Source organism: Cydia amplana, chromosome 9, assembly GCF_948474715.1.
Source record: "Cydia amplana chromosome 9, ilCydAmpl1.1, whole genome shotgun sequence".
Taxonomy (NCBI): domain Eukaryota; kingdom Metazoa; phylum Arthropoda; class Insecta; order Lepidoptera; family Tortricidae; genus Cydia; species Cydia amplana.
In genome coordinates this window covers 7,756,844-7,774,379 of record NC_086077.1, presented here as the reverse complement: position 1 = coordinate 7,774,379, position 17,536 = coordinate 7,756,844, and the positions used below count along the sequence as shown (strand labels likewise).

The 17,536-nt window shown below is 37.1% G+C and overlaps 1 protein-coding gene across 1 annotated transcript; it reads left to right on the top strand.

The window, feature by feature from the left end:
* The first annotated feature begins 1,743 nt into the window (after positions 1–1,743).
* LOC134651076 (casein kinase I) lies at positions 1,744–14,551 on the top strand. The gene is made up of 8 exons (XM_063506062.1): positions 1,744–2,107; positions 2,419–2,529; positions 3,345–3,537; positions 4,401–4,543; positions 5,213–5,415; positions 11,544–11,703; positions 12,616–12,696; positions 14,493–14,551. Exons 1-8 carry the CDS (start codon positions 2,032–2,034, stop codon positions 14,549–14,551), a joined length of 1,026 nt encoding a protein of 341 aa, XP_063362132.1. The 5' UTR covers positions 1,744–2,031.
* Positions 14,552–17,536: the final 2,985 nt, after the last annotated feature.

Here is a 17,536-nt window from a genome sequence, read left to right as displayed (position 1 = left end):
CGTTTTTTTAGCATTAGAAATAAGGTAAACAATCTTGATGTGTCTTTTAATTGTAAATCACATTTTAAAAATAAGTTACGGTAAAGTTACCTACACATTTCTGGCTTGCCCAGGTGCGAGTAAAGGCAACTTGTACAATTTGTCACAAGGTCAGCGCTTCAATTTTGTAACGCCTATAACATATCTTGAGTTTTGAGTAATAAACAGGGATGTTACGGAGCTCCGTTTCCGATTCCGTTAAGTCGGAACTTCCGTTTGGTATTACACATCCGTTTCTGTTCCGGTTCCGTTACTTTTGAAACGGAAGTTATATCGGATGTCAATGATTAGCGCGGCAGCGGGACATGAGCGATGTACATCAAAAACAAACAGGTTTATACCAATCATTCGCTCATAGCCCCGCTTGCCACGTGCTGCAGTAATTAGATGTTCTGGTATATCCGTGTTTTTGAATTTAAAGTACCTATTCGTATGTGTTGTGTTGTGTATTGTATACCTACTGATAGTACTGACTCAGGCTCCGGTTCTGGTTCCGGTTCCGTTTTCGGTTCCGATTCCGTTTCTGGTTCCGATAAACTAAATTTAAAACATCTGGTTCCGCTTTCGGTTCCGATAAAACCACATCCGTTACATCCCTGGTAATAAATAATTGGTTGTAGCTAGTATTGAAGGTAATGGATATAATCTATGGGTTCTCTCTCAGGCCGAAGGAGTGCATGATACACAACCTTTGGATACCTATTCAATTCAAAATCCGAGTCACTAAATGTAACGTGCTATTATTGCGTACAAACATTTGTACATTGAGTTAAACATTGCATGCATATGAGGAATCAGAGGGCCTACCGCCAACATCAAAAACTAGACCATCGTTATCTGCCTTTCTATCGCTCGAATACGCAAGAGCGATTTAAAGGCAGATAATAATGTTCGATGATGGCTGTGGGCCATGTATGCATACGCGTATGTGTGCGGATGCGAAATTGCGAATAAAATTGTCTTATGTCTACTCTAACTCTACAGGAGAGGAGACTAAGCAGTTTCGAGATCTGAGGGTCTACCGCGATTACCGTGAACCACGTTTGACGTGCTGCCTCTCTGTCGCACTTGTAAATTCAAGTGTGACATGAGGCAACACGTCGACCGTGGTTCGCGGTAGTTTCTCTGAATTTTTAAATGCATAAAATAACCGACTTACCCGAATAATCACAACCTATCTCATAGACAGCGTAACTAAAACCCAAATAGACTACAGAAATCTATAGACGTATGCAAATATATACCTATTCCCTGCCTATTCCAAATTTCGCGCCTAGGTAACCCATAGTCACATTTGGTTTAGTTCATAAATGTTCTCAACAATGGAATTAGCCCAAACAGCCATAATCCATAGACTTTTTTATATTTAAAAAAGATATATTATATCAATATCTCATATTTTTATATAAACTGTTATTTAATATTTGAATTCGTAAAATATAATAACTATAAAATATATAATTTATTTTTATGCTTAAGAAGCTAAAGTTAAGCCCTTGCTACACGGTCGCCGACAAGCCTACTAACCGTCTGACCTTGGTCAGTTTTGGTCAAATTTTGTTGGAAACAACAACAACTGTCTACACGGTCCGGGACGGACCAAGGCCACGCGGTCTAGGGGCTTGTCGGCGACCGTGTAGCAAGGGCTTTATCTTGGATTATTTTTTACTCTCAATGTTGCCATAGCTGGCCATCTGAGAGAGAGAGCGTAGATAAAAATTAAATTCCTCATGTGCGTGTGTAGGTAGAATAGGTTCAATCTAAATTTTATAAGTAATTTGTATAATAAAGAAAGATTTAACTTTGTTGGTGCGTTATTCTATATATTTTTTGACATCAAAGGATTGCGAAGAAATACAATCTGCAACAAATTCCACCCAAGATTACTGAGTTCACCTGAATACAGATCTGCGTCTATCGCAATATGGCCGTCCTGTAATGATTCGGTGGTCAGTGATATTATTGTGATTTCATCTCCTACGAACAATCAACATGGAACTGCGAGTCGGTAACAAATACCGACTGGGTCGTAAGATCGGTTCGGGGTCTTTTGGAGATATATACCTTGGTAAGTATGAGCTGAGATTATTGTAAACAAAGAAAAACTGATGATAGTGGGCCAGCTGCGATTTTTTTTGTTTCGAAATAACTAGTTGTTTCATTTTGTGTTAGATACTGTGTAATCTTGAGGTCATCGTAATTCCTTGCTTGAGAATTCAAATGGGTATCTGCTTAACCATGATGAGCTTGATAATGCAAATCTTTTCCCAGTTGAATCTAATCTACTTATTCAGCTTCAAATTTACATTGACTTTGAGATGAAACTTGAACCTCGATGCAGGTTTACTGCTACTTAAGCATACGAATTTCTACTTACAGGCACCAATATTGTAACTAGAGAAGAGGTAGCTATCAAATTAGAATGCATCAAGACAAGGCATCCACAACTACACATAGAAAGCAAATTTTACAAACTAATGCAAGGAGGAAGTGAGTAAAACTCTGAATGGTGTACTTTATTATTAATGCTTCATTTTATAGAATGTAATTGCTTGCTATATTTTATTTATCCCATCAGACCATAATGTGGTCAGTCATAGTACTGTACTTTAGGTATATTAAAATGACTTAATAATTAAATGAATACTTAGGTTCAAACCCTAAAGAATTGGCTACATATTCCCGACCCCTGCAATATGTTAACATTGTGCCAATTAGTGTAATTGCAATTAGTGTGCCGCAGTGAGCGTGTTTAATGTGTTCACCTAAGTTATTCTTCTTCCTCGCGTTGTACCGGCATTTTGGCCACGGCTCATGGGAGCCTGGGGCCCGCTTGGCAACTAATCCCAGGAATTGGCGTTGGTTTTTACGAAAGTATCCATCCACATCCACCATCTGACCTTCCAACCCAGAGGGTAAACTAGGCCTTATTGGGATTAGTCCGGTTTCCTCACGATGTTTTCCTTCACCGAAAAGCAACTGATAAATATCAAATGATATTTCGTACATAAGTTCCGAAAAACTCATTGGTACAAGCCGGGGTTTGAACCCGCGACCTCCGGATTGCAAGTTGCACGCTCTTACCGCTAGGTCACCTAAGTTATTATTGTTAGTCGGCAAATCATTTAACTAGTCTTACAAAGAGGAAAACAATGTAACAGCTTATACATACATATATGATTATACCTAAACATTAATTCCTTAACACCTAATATGTATACATACACATATTTAACACCAGTACATAGTAATTCTTAACAACATATATATGATGGCACCTTGTAATCAAATTTTCTTCCATTCAGTTGGTATTCCTGCTATCAAATGGTGTGGTTCAGAAGGAGACTACAATGTAATGGTAATGGAGCTGCTAGGCCCATCCTTAGAAGACTTGTTTAACTTCTGCTCTCGCCGGTTCTCCCTCAAGACTGTTCTCCTCTTAGCTGATCAGCTGATTACCCGTATTGAAGACATACATTACAGGAATTTCATCCATAGGTTTGTATTATAATAATATGTTCTATTTTATAATATGCCATGTTGGTTAATGGAAAACACCTTGGTGTATAAAAAGGGCCATCTCACAAGAAAACTGGCAGTTAAATTTGAATACAACAGTATAGAGAATATGGTTGATATTCTTTGGTTCAGAAATAGAACAAAACAAGATATACAACTCTGTTCTAATTGAAAATGGTTTAGATACTTCAATAGTAATTAGTAAAAAAATAGTGTTTCTCACTGGTAAAACACTTGCAAAAAATAGAGTATCTATAGGTAGGCAATAGACTTTATGTTATCTCTGGTAATGGCAATACATTTGTGCACATTGCAGGTCAACTAGGGTTATTGATAACTAGTTTTCTTACGCACAGTAATAAATCATAACACATGATTGGTATCTCTGCATTTCTTCTATAGGTACATGGCAATAAATATAGACACTAATCAAATTATTATTTATGAATCTACAGGTCTCATTTTATTTATCATTCTGACTTCACATACCTAGGCACTCTAGGTAGCGGTAGGTAATAGCTAATGGAAATTTTGGGTTATATACTTAGTGAAGGAACATAGGCACTCATTAGTCATAAGGTTAATAAAATAAGCATTTAGACCAATTGAGGTATCAATTTAATAGAATGTTGCATTATTTTTGTTAAGATGATGAACTGCCTACTATGTCCATTTACTATGGGGAATACTCTTGAGGTAGGATATTCCCCATACAAAACCCAGAATGTTCTCAAGAACGGCACAACTCTATACCTGCCATAGTAGTCTTATAAAATATTTTAGAAAATGTGCTTTGTGTGTTTATTCAAAACAATAATTATATGTTTATTTTTTCTTTACAGAGATATCAAACCAGATAACTTTTTGATGGGATTAGGTAAAAAAGGGAATTTAGTGTATATAATAGATTTCGGCTTAGCAAAGAAGTACAAAGACCCACGCACTCTGCAGCATATTCCATACAGAGAAAACAAGAACTTAACAGGTATGTAAAATGGGTGTAGTAGTTAACCCTTATGCATGTTAAAATTTAGTTTCACCTGCCTGATGTCTAATAATATCTTGCAAGTTTAATTTGGCCTACTTCCCGGTTCCTGATTGAGCTGTTACTTACATACTTCAGTTACAATTCAATGTTAAGGTTATCATCAAGCTATCTGATGATGCAGACCAAAGGTTTTCATAGGAACTGTCATGAAACAATGTGACCTAATTCATTGTGTGACCTGTATTTGGGTGCGTTAGAAACATTTTGAATTGCTGAGAAAACTGGCCAAGTGCGAGTCGGACTCGCGCACGGAGGGTTCCGCACCATCAACAAGAAATAGAGCAAGAAAATCGTGTTTGTTGTATGGGAGCCCCCCTTAAATATTTATTTTATTTTTAGTATTTGTTGTTATAGTGGCAACAGAGATACATCATTTGTGAAAATTTCAATTGTCTAGCAATCGCGGTTCATGACATACAGCCTGGTGACAGACGGACGGACAGCGAAGTCTTAGTAATAGGGTCCCGTTTTTTACCCTTTGGGTACGGAACCCTAAAAACTGTGTTTTCATATAGATACTTAAATATATTTAAACTCATGAAGAGTAATACATTCACATGATCATTAACTAGGTGTCTGCTAATATATTATTTTCCCACCTGCCAGGTACCGCGAGGTATGCATCCATCAACACTCACCTGGGCATCGAGCAGTCGCGCCGCGACGACCTGGAGTCACTGGGCTACGTGCTCATGTACTTCAACCGCGGCAGTCTGCCCTGGCAGGGGCTCAAGGCCGCCACCAAGCGCCAGAAGTATGAGAGAATATCCGAGAAGAAACTGTCCACACCCTTTGACGAGCTATGTAAAGTAAGTCTACCCTGCTTTTTTTAAGATTAGGATTTTTCTAACCTCTAAGGCAGCGGTCGGCAACCCGCGGCCCGCGGGCCGCATGCGGCCCGTTAACCTGTCACTTGCGTCCCGCGAGCCTCCCTGGCTATTTTGTATGTAAAATTGACAATGTCTAGTCTAGTTATAAATAGTAACAAAGCGCGGCCCGCGTCAGCTTCGTTAACTACTATGTGGCCCTTGGCTGCTAAAAGGTTGCCGACCGCTTCTCTAAGGTATGTACGAATGGTTTAACTTTTTCTTCCGAAATGGTAGAGTTCCTATGATTGTGGGACAATAATAAGTAAACGACACTAATTCAGTGCATACCTAGTTACTCAGATTTAATTTTGGAGGAAAAAAGTTATCACTACTTTTGAGGTTATAAAATTTCTAACCTGAAAAAGAACCGGCTATAGTAATGAAGAAGTAAATCGGCGTGTGCCCTTTAAGGGCCTACTGCATCCGCGTCTGGCGCTTCGTAAACCACGCCCGCTAGTTCTTCCCTCCCCGCTAACACGCACACATGGAAACGCTTCGCGCCGCACGTGAAGTTTGTGTGACCTTTTAGCACCATCTAACGTTACAGAAGTTAACTACCATTATACGTGGTCGCTGCGGTCGGCCAGAAACTTAAATTCGGAAAAAATTGAAACAGATGGCGTTGTTACTTGTTCATAATAGCAAACAATAAAATAATTAATTCATAAACCTGCATATTTATTGTTGTTTTGGAAGATGTTAACATCATAGAAGCAGCAGCGTATATAGCATATAAGTTAAGAGTATTGATAATAAGAAAATAGCACAAGAACAGAAAAGAGATTATTTTTGATAAAATATGATGAAAACAGATTTACTTGATTACGCTCACCTGACTTTGCGGTCACTAAATGCAAATTTCAACCTTATTGTTATGGGGTTACAATAACCCTGGGGTTGCAGGCGTCCATGGTCGTTATTATTATAAATGCTTTGGTTGAAATGCTTTTTAACCCTCGAATTTTTCATAGGTACAGTCACCTGCAATAATATGTTACTCTTCGACGGCTGCAAAAATATGTGACACGCTCTTATGGCTCTACAAATAAGATCTAACATGATCTACCGCAAAACGGCCTTCGGTGTGTAACATATTATTGCAGCTGACTGTACTCGTATTCATTGTTGTATAGGTAGGTATTAATATCTTTTATCCGATCGATTTGCATTTATTTGAAATAAATCACAGTGTTTAGTAATTATATGTTTTATTGAATAAGAGATTATTTAGGTATGTAAGGAATACAGGGTGCCTTTTTGAAACACTCATTTTTAGGGTTCCGTAGCCAAATGGCAAAAAACGGAACCCTTACAGATTCGTCATGTCTGTCTGTCTGTCTGTCCGTCTGTCCGTCCGTATGTCACAGTCACTTTTTTCCGAAACTATAAGAACTATACTGTTAAAACTTGGTAAGTAGATGTATTCTGTGAACCGCATTATATTTTCACACAAAAATAGAAAAAAAAAATTTTTTTGGGGGATTCCCATACTTAGAACAACTGAAACTCAAAAAAAATTTTTTCATCAAACCCATACGTGTGGGGTATCTATGGATAGGTCTTCAAAAATGATATTGAGGTTTCTAACATCATTTTTTTCTAAACTGAATAGTTTGCGCGAGAGACACTTCCAAAGTGGTAAAATGTGTGTGTCCCCCCCCTGTAACTTCTAAAATAAGAGAATGATAAAACTAAAAAAAAATATATGATGTACATTACCATGCAAACTTCCACCGAAAATTGGTTTGAACAAGATCTAGTAAGTAGTTTTTTTTAATACGTCATAAATCCCCTAAATACGGAACCCTTCATGGGCGAGTCCGACTCGCACTTGGCCGCTTTTTCTGGATAATTTTGAATTTCAATTGTCAGGGGTGCCTACATTGTTTTTTAATACATTTTACAACGACAATAAACAAAAGTTCAAATTCGCCGTATTTTTATTACCCGGGTCGATCGCAACAAAATAGAAAATCATGTTTTTCAAATCTAAGCGTTATTGTAATTTATCTCAAATAACCAAAAAGTCAATCTGACTAGAACTTAAAACGAACTGAATTATTTTAATATGTCGATTTTTCTTGGTGACCCAGGAGAATTTTTTTTTATCCCATACAAAAAGAGCGTATCCCAATCGTGTATCGGTTTTGGTTTTTACTTATAAGTGTGAAAAATATATTCTACCATATACGAAGGATGTGTGTTTTTTCATGTTTTATGTGTCTTTTTGTACAATAAAGTGTTTTACTGCTACTAATATATCATATTAACGATTAACTAAAAATGTATTTACATCTAATTTTACTGGTAAATTATTAAAGTCCGCTAAAATTAATATATATTCAAAAAAATATTTGTTAATATGTCCCAAAATCATGGCTCATTTTTAAGTCTCCTGACTTACCAAACATATCGCAACGAAGGCAAGGGTACAACGCGGCATCGTGAACCTAATAACGTAACGTTTCAGTTACTTTTTTAGTCGCCGACCATTTTATCCGGGGTACGAAAAGAGGTATTAGATCTATCCTGGGTCTAATATGTTATAAAAACATAGTTTATTGAAAAATGTTCGTAGGTAGTACACAATATTTACATTTTCTTTTAAATATGTTTTGGGTCATCGTTCTCCCTGGTGACTTTTCTGGTGACCCAGGAGACTTTTTTTCTATGCACTTTGATTTTTTTGATGCGCTAATTTTGTAATCTAAAATAACTTTAATCTGCTGATATATATCACTTTGCTGATGAGTGGAAGTGGAATTGATACTTAATTTATTGTTTTCTCCCTTGACATTTGACATGCTAACGCACTCCTAACGTTAATAAAGACCTAACTTTTAGAAAAACCTTTAGGAAAACTCACTCTTGAGCTTAAAACGATTAAGTCCTTATCATATTATGTTAGATTTTTAGTACAGACCCCAAATCAGTCAAAATGTCTCTTGGCCTACTAAATTTGTCTCTGGGAAAGGTACGATATCCCTAATTGTACGTACATTTCGCATTTTTCTGAAGGAACGGAATTCATAAATTGGGTTATTATTATTTTTTCAGATTATTTGATTGCATTGACATATCACCAAGATAGATAGAACATTTAAGTTACCAGAAGAAAAGCATTTGTGTTCTTTTATACAGTGTGGAAAAAGTAGGTTCGATTCCCGGGCGCGACTAAGCGAATTTAAAAAAAAAACAACGTGTTGCATTCCAGGAGTGCCGACAGAAGTGAAAACTCAATGACTAGTCCAAAATGTCTGCAGCACTATGTATAATTGACCCATCCTCCTTTCTATTGTAAACTTTTGGTTCCGAAATTGCTGGTCATTCAGCTTGTTTAAAATTCGAAATTCAAATTTATAGCGTTAATTGTTTAAAATTCGAATAGAAATTGTAAAGTTACCTTGCAGACCTCGCGTCTAAGTATTTTGGTCATGATATTTTGAGTTTTATTCACCAGTACTAGAGTTCACTTTTATTAGCGATTTCATCAAGATGTAGCTTTATTGAATTATATTTGAGTGATATAAAGTTATAATACTGTGAGATCCTCGTATTTCAGCCCGTACAAGATTATAACCTTTTTCATGTAATGTCATTGAGTTTTTCTTTATTGATTTAAATGCCATCTAAACCTTACGGTCACATGATCGCCTTACGCTGTCTCGAGTTTATCATTTTTTCCCCACCTCATAAAGTGCCTAGCGCCGCTAAAGAAGTTTTCACTTCAAAAATCTTTGAATGCAGTTGTTTCTTTAAAAAACAATAATGTTTCATTTAAGTAAAATGAGCAAACTTAAGGTTTTAAGGCACTTTCCCTCCAGGGCCCATAATTTTTTTCCACCCGGTAGTAGACAACTATTTTTTTCGACTAAATGAAGTTTTATTAGATAAATCGTTGATCACATTGTTCGTTTCACACATCACATCAAATCGTTTGTCATCACAATCAAAATTTGTCAAAAGTAATGAAATTTATGCCAAAAAAACATAAATAAAACATATAAATTCAACACATTTTTTTAATAAAAATCTTTCTCGATGATATAAAAAAGAACATCGACAAATTATGTTCAAAGAAATAATATCAAAACAGATGTCATAATTAGGATTGGCTACTTTAAGAAAGGGACAGAGAGATTTAATCCTCTCGCTCTGCACGTTTTTCTCATTCCTCCTTGTCAAGCCAAAATAAACTATAAAATGATAGTAACACAGTACATTGTAATATTCACTTTTTCCACGGTATCATGTCATTGTAAATTACTTATGTGAAATTGTAGTGGCGTGCGACTTTCAAACCGGAGGTCACGGGTTCGAACCCCGGCCCGTGCAAGTGAGTTTTTGTAAGTAGAGACCTTTTTTTAGTGGTACTTAAATATAATAACTTTTCGTATTATTGAAATAAAATATTTTATTCAAACTTAATAATATAATAATTAAAACGAATAATATCAATTAGTTTTTAATATTTATTCAATTATTTTAAATTATTTGAGCATGAAACATACTAGATTTATTTTTATCATTACAATAGAAAAAAAGCAAAAAATATATTCTTATAGATATTTTATTTTCAAACAAAAATAAAGCAAAAAGTTACGGTTAGATTCTGATGGCTAAATACCAAACAGCTACCGATACATTTCAATATCTGTCGAAATTTCCTAACCCGTTGTAACCTTGTAACTGACAAAGAGTATAGATTTCGACGTAGCATGACGTAGTTAAGCAAACACGCACACATGCGTAACGTATAGGCCTGTAAGAAGGCACCATCATAGGTTTACCTCCGATTCCGTTACTACTCAATGGAGTTACGACTCAACGTTTATTGGATATTAAAATTTTACGTAATTCGGAGCGCTGCGCGAAGTGACATAGGTCTTACCTCTTTGAGGCACGACGGCCATCTAACATTACTGGCATAAAGGATGCATTTATGACTTTGACGCATGACAGAAAGAGAAACCGAACTGCGTAAAATGGGCGTTTGCTGTTGAATTCATAAAATCAAAAATCGATAATAAATCCATCGGTAAAGGATAATAAGTTAATATTTAGTTCTTTGAAAGTTAAGACGAGATGAAAACCTTTGCTGTAAGGTGGATTGTGCTGGATATGGATGTGTTTTCTAGTTGCACGAAGCTAAAACCGAAAAATGAACACGTAAGTTTGGATTTATTTTCTATCGAGAAAATTTTAAGCATTCGTGTTTCGACTACTACGAAATGTCTTATCATATAGTCAAGAAACATATATCCGAAAATCACTACTCTTTGTTTCCGGGGCTAGCCACTGCCACCTTTCTAAGATCCTGTTATTTTTCGATGCACGGCCTTAACACAGGAAAGTTATGGTCAGGCACAGGGTATTTTGTAGAGTAACTGCTAAGTACTAAGTGGCTGCTAAGTATGAATACGGGAGGCCTTATGCTTTGGGAGGCATATACTTATGTTTAATGTTACTTACTTATTGGTCTTGGTTGTTAATTAGGTACAATTGCAATCGATTAATGAAATAAAAAGGCTTTGGGCTGCTTAAAACTCCAAAAGTTATTTTTAAGGTCTAGTTTTGCTCCCGAGCTAGAGTTTTTGCGACTTTTCTCGCATATTGTTGACTTACGCTGGTTCCAAGTTGAGAGATGTTTAGTTTAGATCTAGATCCTCAGTAACCTGTCGCTTTTTAGAGCAACTATCTTAATTACAATGCTAAAGTGTAAACAATCAGTATTTTTAATAGTCTGAATTGTTTGAACTTTCCATCTAATCAATGAAAAACTGTCCCACATTTTTCTTTTGTAAGTTATCCTGTGGCTCCTGGGCACATACAATTTCTACAAAAAAAAGTTCATATAAACATGATGACCTGGAAAAATCGATTAGGCCATCTTTTTTTTTACTATCGGAAAAAAGTTCAGAATTCTCAGTTAGTCTTGACTGTCTCACTGAGACAAGATTTTTGAGCTCTGGTTTCCTAGGATAGCGGTGCCATCATATAGCGGCCGTAATATTACGGACGCATAACGGACCTTTATCCAATTTGACCTTATAACTTTCTATTTTCAGAACCACCCGATCGAGTTCCAGCTATACCTGAAGTACTGTCGGCGGCTGCGCTTTGAGGAGCGGCCCGACTACAGCCACCTGCGGCAGCTGTTCCGCACGCTGTTCCACCGGCAGGGCTTCACCTACGACTATGTGTTCGACTGGAATATGCTCAAGTTCGGTAAGTACCGGCAGGCCTATGGAACTCTCCGCGCGAGCTCGGTTTTATACCTACGAATCTGTTCCCGTTCACGGTAGAAATGCAAGCCAGTTGGTTGCCACACGTGCTTACGCACGCACGTCGCGTCGCCGCGCGCTTCGTATATGCCAAATTGTATGCGAAAGAAATGTCTTCTTCACAAGAAAATAACACAGCTTGTAGTGTCGATAGATGCAGAAACAACAAAATTAATTAAAAAAAAACCATTTTTGCTCTTCCGATAGACAGGAAAAGTATAGTATAGATAGACATTCTCAATATAAGTAGTTTATAAAACGGCGTAAACACTGCGGTTACTGCAGGGAGATATGACCTTTTAAAATGTTTCGCAGTCACTTGTCGGAATAAAACGCATAAACGGAATATTATAATAACTAATTGCAACTTATCTTACTCATGTATAGTTATTGTACGCTATGATTTTATATGGCAAGTTCTAATGCCAGTTGGACAATTAAAACTTATATTTTAGGTAGGTATCTTCTATAGAATATATAGTTTAAGTAGGTACCTACTTATTTGTAAAATCATTTCTAAGCGTCGGCAACCCTAAGCGTTGTGTCGGCGCGCACGGTGCGGGAAGCGGCGCGTTGAAGGTCACTCCATTGTATTTTTGTGTAGGTATTAAAACGTAAAGAACTATTATATAATCTGTGGTACCGGTAACGGTAATGCTACAGGATTTTGTATCCACATATTTACATTTTTATACAATACATACTTTCCAGATGGCTTAACATATGGTCGCGATTATATCGAGCACATAAGTGCAAAAGTGACGTAGGATACGATAGACGATAAAGTGCAACCATATTATCTGTTTAGCTGTTTGATTACCAAAACGAACTTATGTTTAACTTATTTTAACTATAGGGGGCCAACGCGGCAACTACCAGGCTGCAGCCAATGACCGCACGCTTCGCCGTCATGAACCAAATCAAGAACAAGAAACAAGTAAGTCAATTTTAATTCAAATGGATATTAAGTTTAATATCCATTGAGTTGAGGGCTTTTTTGAGTTCAAAAAAGCCCTCAAGTTTAAGTTAGCCCCCATTTGCATTTATAAGTTTATTCATATTTCGTAGGAAACAGTTAGATGCCTAAACCTGTACCAACATAGGGTTGGGTCTCGACAGTTTTAGGAGACCAGTATTTGCCAAACATCTTAAAAGTCGGTGTAAGGTTTTTGAATCTGAACAATAATGTACATAGCTGGGCAGAAGTCCGTTAATCCGTTAATCGTTAATTAACGAAGTTAAGTTTTCGAGTAACGGATTAACTTTTAAGTTATCTTTAAAAACCTGTAACGGACTTGTTAACTTCCGTTAACTTTCCTTAAGTCCGTTAATCGTTAATACTTAAGTACCTACTCACACCAAGGCCGCGCGCTGCCGCGGCGCGCCGATCACGTTCCGACTAGTTTGCGTTAGGTTTGTATGCAGTGCAACTTTACATAGCGCGAATCGTCGCGTGCTTGTACTACTGACTAAGAGTCTAATATTGCTTACCCCGTGCGCCGTATTAATTTTGTTATTACGAGAGTATGACAGTGTCGATCGCGGCAACCTGAGCAGTTGCCATATAAGATACACGGGTGCGAGAGAGACAACAACTTACTATTCGAGACCGAGCGGTCACACGACACGACGATATGATTATTTCTACTAGTTTTATTTCCTATTGCGTATATTTACGATTTCGAGTTAACGATTAAAGATTAACTTTAACTTCCGTTAAAACGTTTGAAAAGTAACGTTTTAACGCTTAACGAAGTTAACTTTTTATTTAACGGATTAACGAAGTTAACTTTTTGATTAACGGTGCCCAGCTCTGATAATGGACACGGCGAAAGATTTCTTTACATCTCGGGTCGCCTTTTGAGTTTCGGATTCCTCCGAAACAATATACAGGGTGTCCCAAGAAGTAGTGATATACTGAAGCTGGGAGGTAGAGGACCTAGAGGGCTATCTGAATCACCCCCATGTATGTTCCGCGATTTTTCGTATTTTCGGAGTTATGATTTTTTTTAATTTTTCACCTATCGCCGAGTACGATGAGATTTTTATTTATGGTGACGTGAATTATTGCGGTAGATGCTTGATTTTTTTTTGTGTGCTAAGCTGATAGATAGGCCAATTCAGTATGGTAACATTTACTATCGTTTGATCTTTGAATGGAATTAAAAAAAATTTAATGCCAAGAAAGATAAAATTACCCAGTATGTTTTATTTTTTTAAGCGCCCTTGAAGTTGTGAACATACTGGGTAATTTTATCTTTCTTGGTATTAATTTTTTTTTTAATTCCATTCAAAGATCTAACGATAGTAAATGTTACCATACTGAATTGGCCTATCTATCAGCTTAGCACACAAAAAAATCAAGCATCTACCGCAATAATTCACGTCACCATAAATAAAAATCTCATCGTACTCGGCGATAGGTGAAAAATTAAAAAAAATCATTACTCCGAAAATACGAAAAATCGCGGAACATACATGGGGGTGATTCAGATAGCCCTCTAGGTCCTACCTCCCAGCTTCAGTATATCACTACTTCTTGGGACACCCTGTATATCGCCTACACTGTTAAGTGACATGTCGTAATCTTTATTAAAAAAGGCATAAGGTTGCTGTTTGTACTGTCATTATAATTTAACATCTATAACCTGATGTAAAATGGGTGTGCGGCAAACGCATCGTGTTTATCTTATAAAATAAGGTTGCGCTTGAACGTGTGGTGTGTTGTTTCAGCGGCGGGCGCGGCGGGGCAGCCCAGCACGACGGTGGCGGCCGTGTCCGAGTGGCGGTGAGGGCCCCACACCAGCCCGAGGGTCTCGTGTTAGACTAACATTTTGTATGCGTTCACGTTGTATTGTACATTATTTATACGGCGGCCGCCCGGTCGCGAGACCTCCCGGATCTTTGAGTATGAAATTGACGATTTTTTTTTATCGTTCGGCTCCCGCCTGCGATTTACGTTACGTTCGAAAATGCTTATTGTTTTATAAGTGGACCGTATTTGCTTTTTGTATATAATGAAGAGTATAGAATATCTTAATTTGGTTATATATCGGGTCTTTTGACGCTTTACCAAATTAGAGTGAAGATGAAGGGGAAAGTATTCATTTACGTTTTGTCTTTATTTCACAATCTTAAATTGTGTGTGATTTAACTTTTTTTTACACGGAGACTCAGTTTCTGGGACGACAATTTCATACTTTGAGACGTGTTATTTTATGCTCAGTTGTAATGTAGGGGAGGCGGTCGGGTCGATTGAATATTCCCGACAGAAGGACAGCGTCCCGAAAGTATTATAGTGCAATATGTAGGTCTGTCGCGCCCCGAATGACAATTTAATTTAATTTAATGATCCGATGGCACCGGTGAACCGAAAGCTTCGATTGAAATTACTTGTATCATGCCCGACAACTGGCGGAGAGTTGTGTGGCTGACTCGAGAATTATTTGAAGCGGTTGAAATTTATTTTGCTGTTAAAAAGCAGTCTTCCATGTTTATTTATTCATGTCCATTGCTTTTAATCTTCGCATGAACTTCTACATACTGTTGTACCTTTTCTCTGGCCAACTATAAAAAAATGCTTTGAGGTATTTGAAATAAAAAATTTACAGCTAATGTGCAAATCTATTTTCTATCAAACAACATGTTTTACTAAATTAAATGTGACTATTCATTGCGGCAGTGAATTTTACTTGGGTTGGATGTATGTTTTGTATTCCGTAGTAGCTGTATGTCTACTACACTTACCTACAACATGATGACTTTAAGAAACAACAGTGTTTCTAGTTACAGAACAAAAACTTGATGATCTCATCTTGATTACCAAATTGACGATTTCTTCTTCGGTTGTTCATACTCGTGAACTGGTTACCAAATCTATCTTTAAACTAGACAATTAATGAACGTACAATATGCTTAAACGCGTTGTATTTATGTATAATGGCTCCTCTACACGATGGGCCAACGCCGGCCACTCCAATGGACGCATTTATGCGTTAGAGGGAGCAAGTGATATTGCTATCTCATTCTACCGCATGGCTGCGTCCCTTGGAGTGGCCGGCGTTGGCCCATCGTGTAGAGGAGCCATAAATAATTGGTCCTCAAAAGTGGGTACACTAATTTTTTTTTATTTCTTTCCGTTCTTAAACACTTAATTCTAATTCCCATACAATCTTGCGCTGTTTTTATCTTTGATATTTAACGACACTCGCCAGAAATGCATAGACAGATAAATCAGTTAAAATGATAGCTTTGAGCTTGTACATCTTTTAACCTGTTGAATCCCACGATATGACGTCACCCATAAGCGTTCTGGCTCAAATATGAGCCGCTGGGAGCTGATAGATTAACGCAATGTCATCGTTCTTATTGGATACAACTGACCTGGGTGCGAAAACAAGATGCCAATCATTAACGCTCGGCAGCGAACCAAACGTTGTCTCTGTCGCACTAATATGGAAGAGTGATAGAGATAACTACGCTACGCTACGGAGCGTGAACGATTGGCATCTTGTCTACGCACCCTGGTCTCATTACGTCGCTGGCGAGCAAATAGTTTACTGTAGTCAACTTTCATCTCACCGCATCTTACTTTCTTAATCCAAAACTTCCTTATAAAACAATTATTGATTTACATCAATTCAATTCTGTGCTACTGTCATCTCTATAACAATTGTTTACGATAATCTTCTTCAATTAACTACTGAAAGGCGGATTGAACAGAATTTATATGCAGAATTTTAATTTAAAGTAAGTTGTGCAATATGAATCTGGTTTTTGTTAGATTTTCATCGAGCAAGAGACTCCGCTCACCGCCAATATATAGAACGAAAATTGTAAATACATATATCATAAGAACTGCGTGTAAACGATATTGTGCGCTCTCAGTATGTTCATGCGATGGATGTATCATTTAATCATACTGAAAAGACGAGTGAACCGGAATGGACCACACTTTTTATGTGACTGAGAATTAGGTTCAATTTTGTGTAAATATTATAATTAGACTTGTGTTGGGTTAAAAAAAAGTTTCAAGATATTAAGCGTTTAGTTTTAAAATCATTATGTATAGTGGATATCCTAATGACGAGCACTTCGAGTCCTAACCCCTCCAATGGTTTTACTTTGAACTGTCTTTTGCACGTTTTGGCTGCATGTATATTTTAGTAGACACGACAGGGTATGTATTGGCATTTTTGATTTAGGTAAACGGTCTGTGAATGGGAGACACATTGACGAGGTACCTATCTGTCACTGCCAAATAAAAACTCCAGTACTCGTAATTGTGAGGGCCGATGAAGTATTTTTGTCAGCCGTTGTGTACTGAAACATTGAATATATTCCTGACGCTAATTCTTTGGTACCCATCTCTCATTGTTTACGAACGGTACCAAAGTTTAACATAACTCAATGTTTTTCGTAGATATTTTGTAGTCGAGAAGTGCGTGAATAAAATATCCAAATAAGTTTTATGATATTGTGTTACTAATTCTTATGTTAATATACTAGTTCATGATATCTGTTGTCCATTTTATTAACAAGGGCGATGCCGAATGTACTGCGCAGTGTTGGCCGAAAGTTAATGCGAATTGAAAATGTTGGCCATTAACCATTATAAATTGAACCTTAAACCGTATCGGACGATTATAGTTTACGATTCAATTTATAATGGTTAATGGCCAGCATTTTCAATTTGCATTAACTTTCGGCCAACACTGGTACTGCGTATGGAGAGTTCATAGAAAAACTCGTGTAGTTCTTGTATTTCACCAAGACGT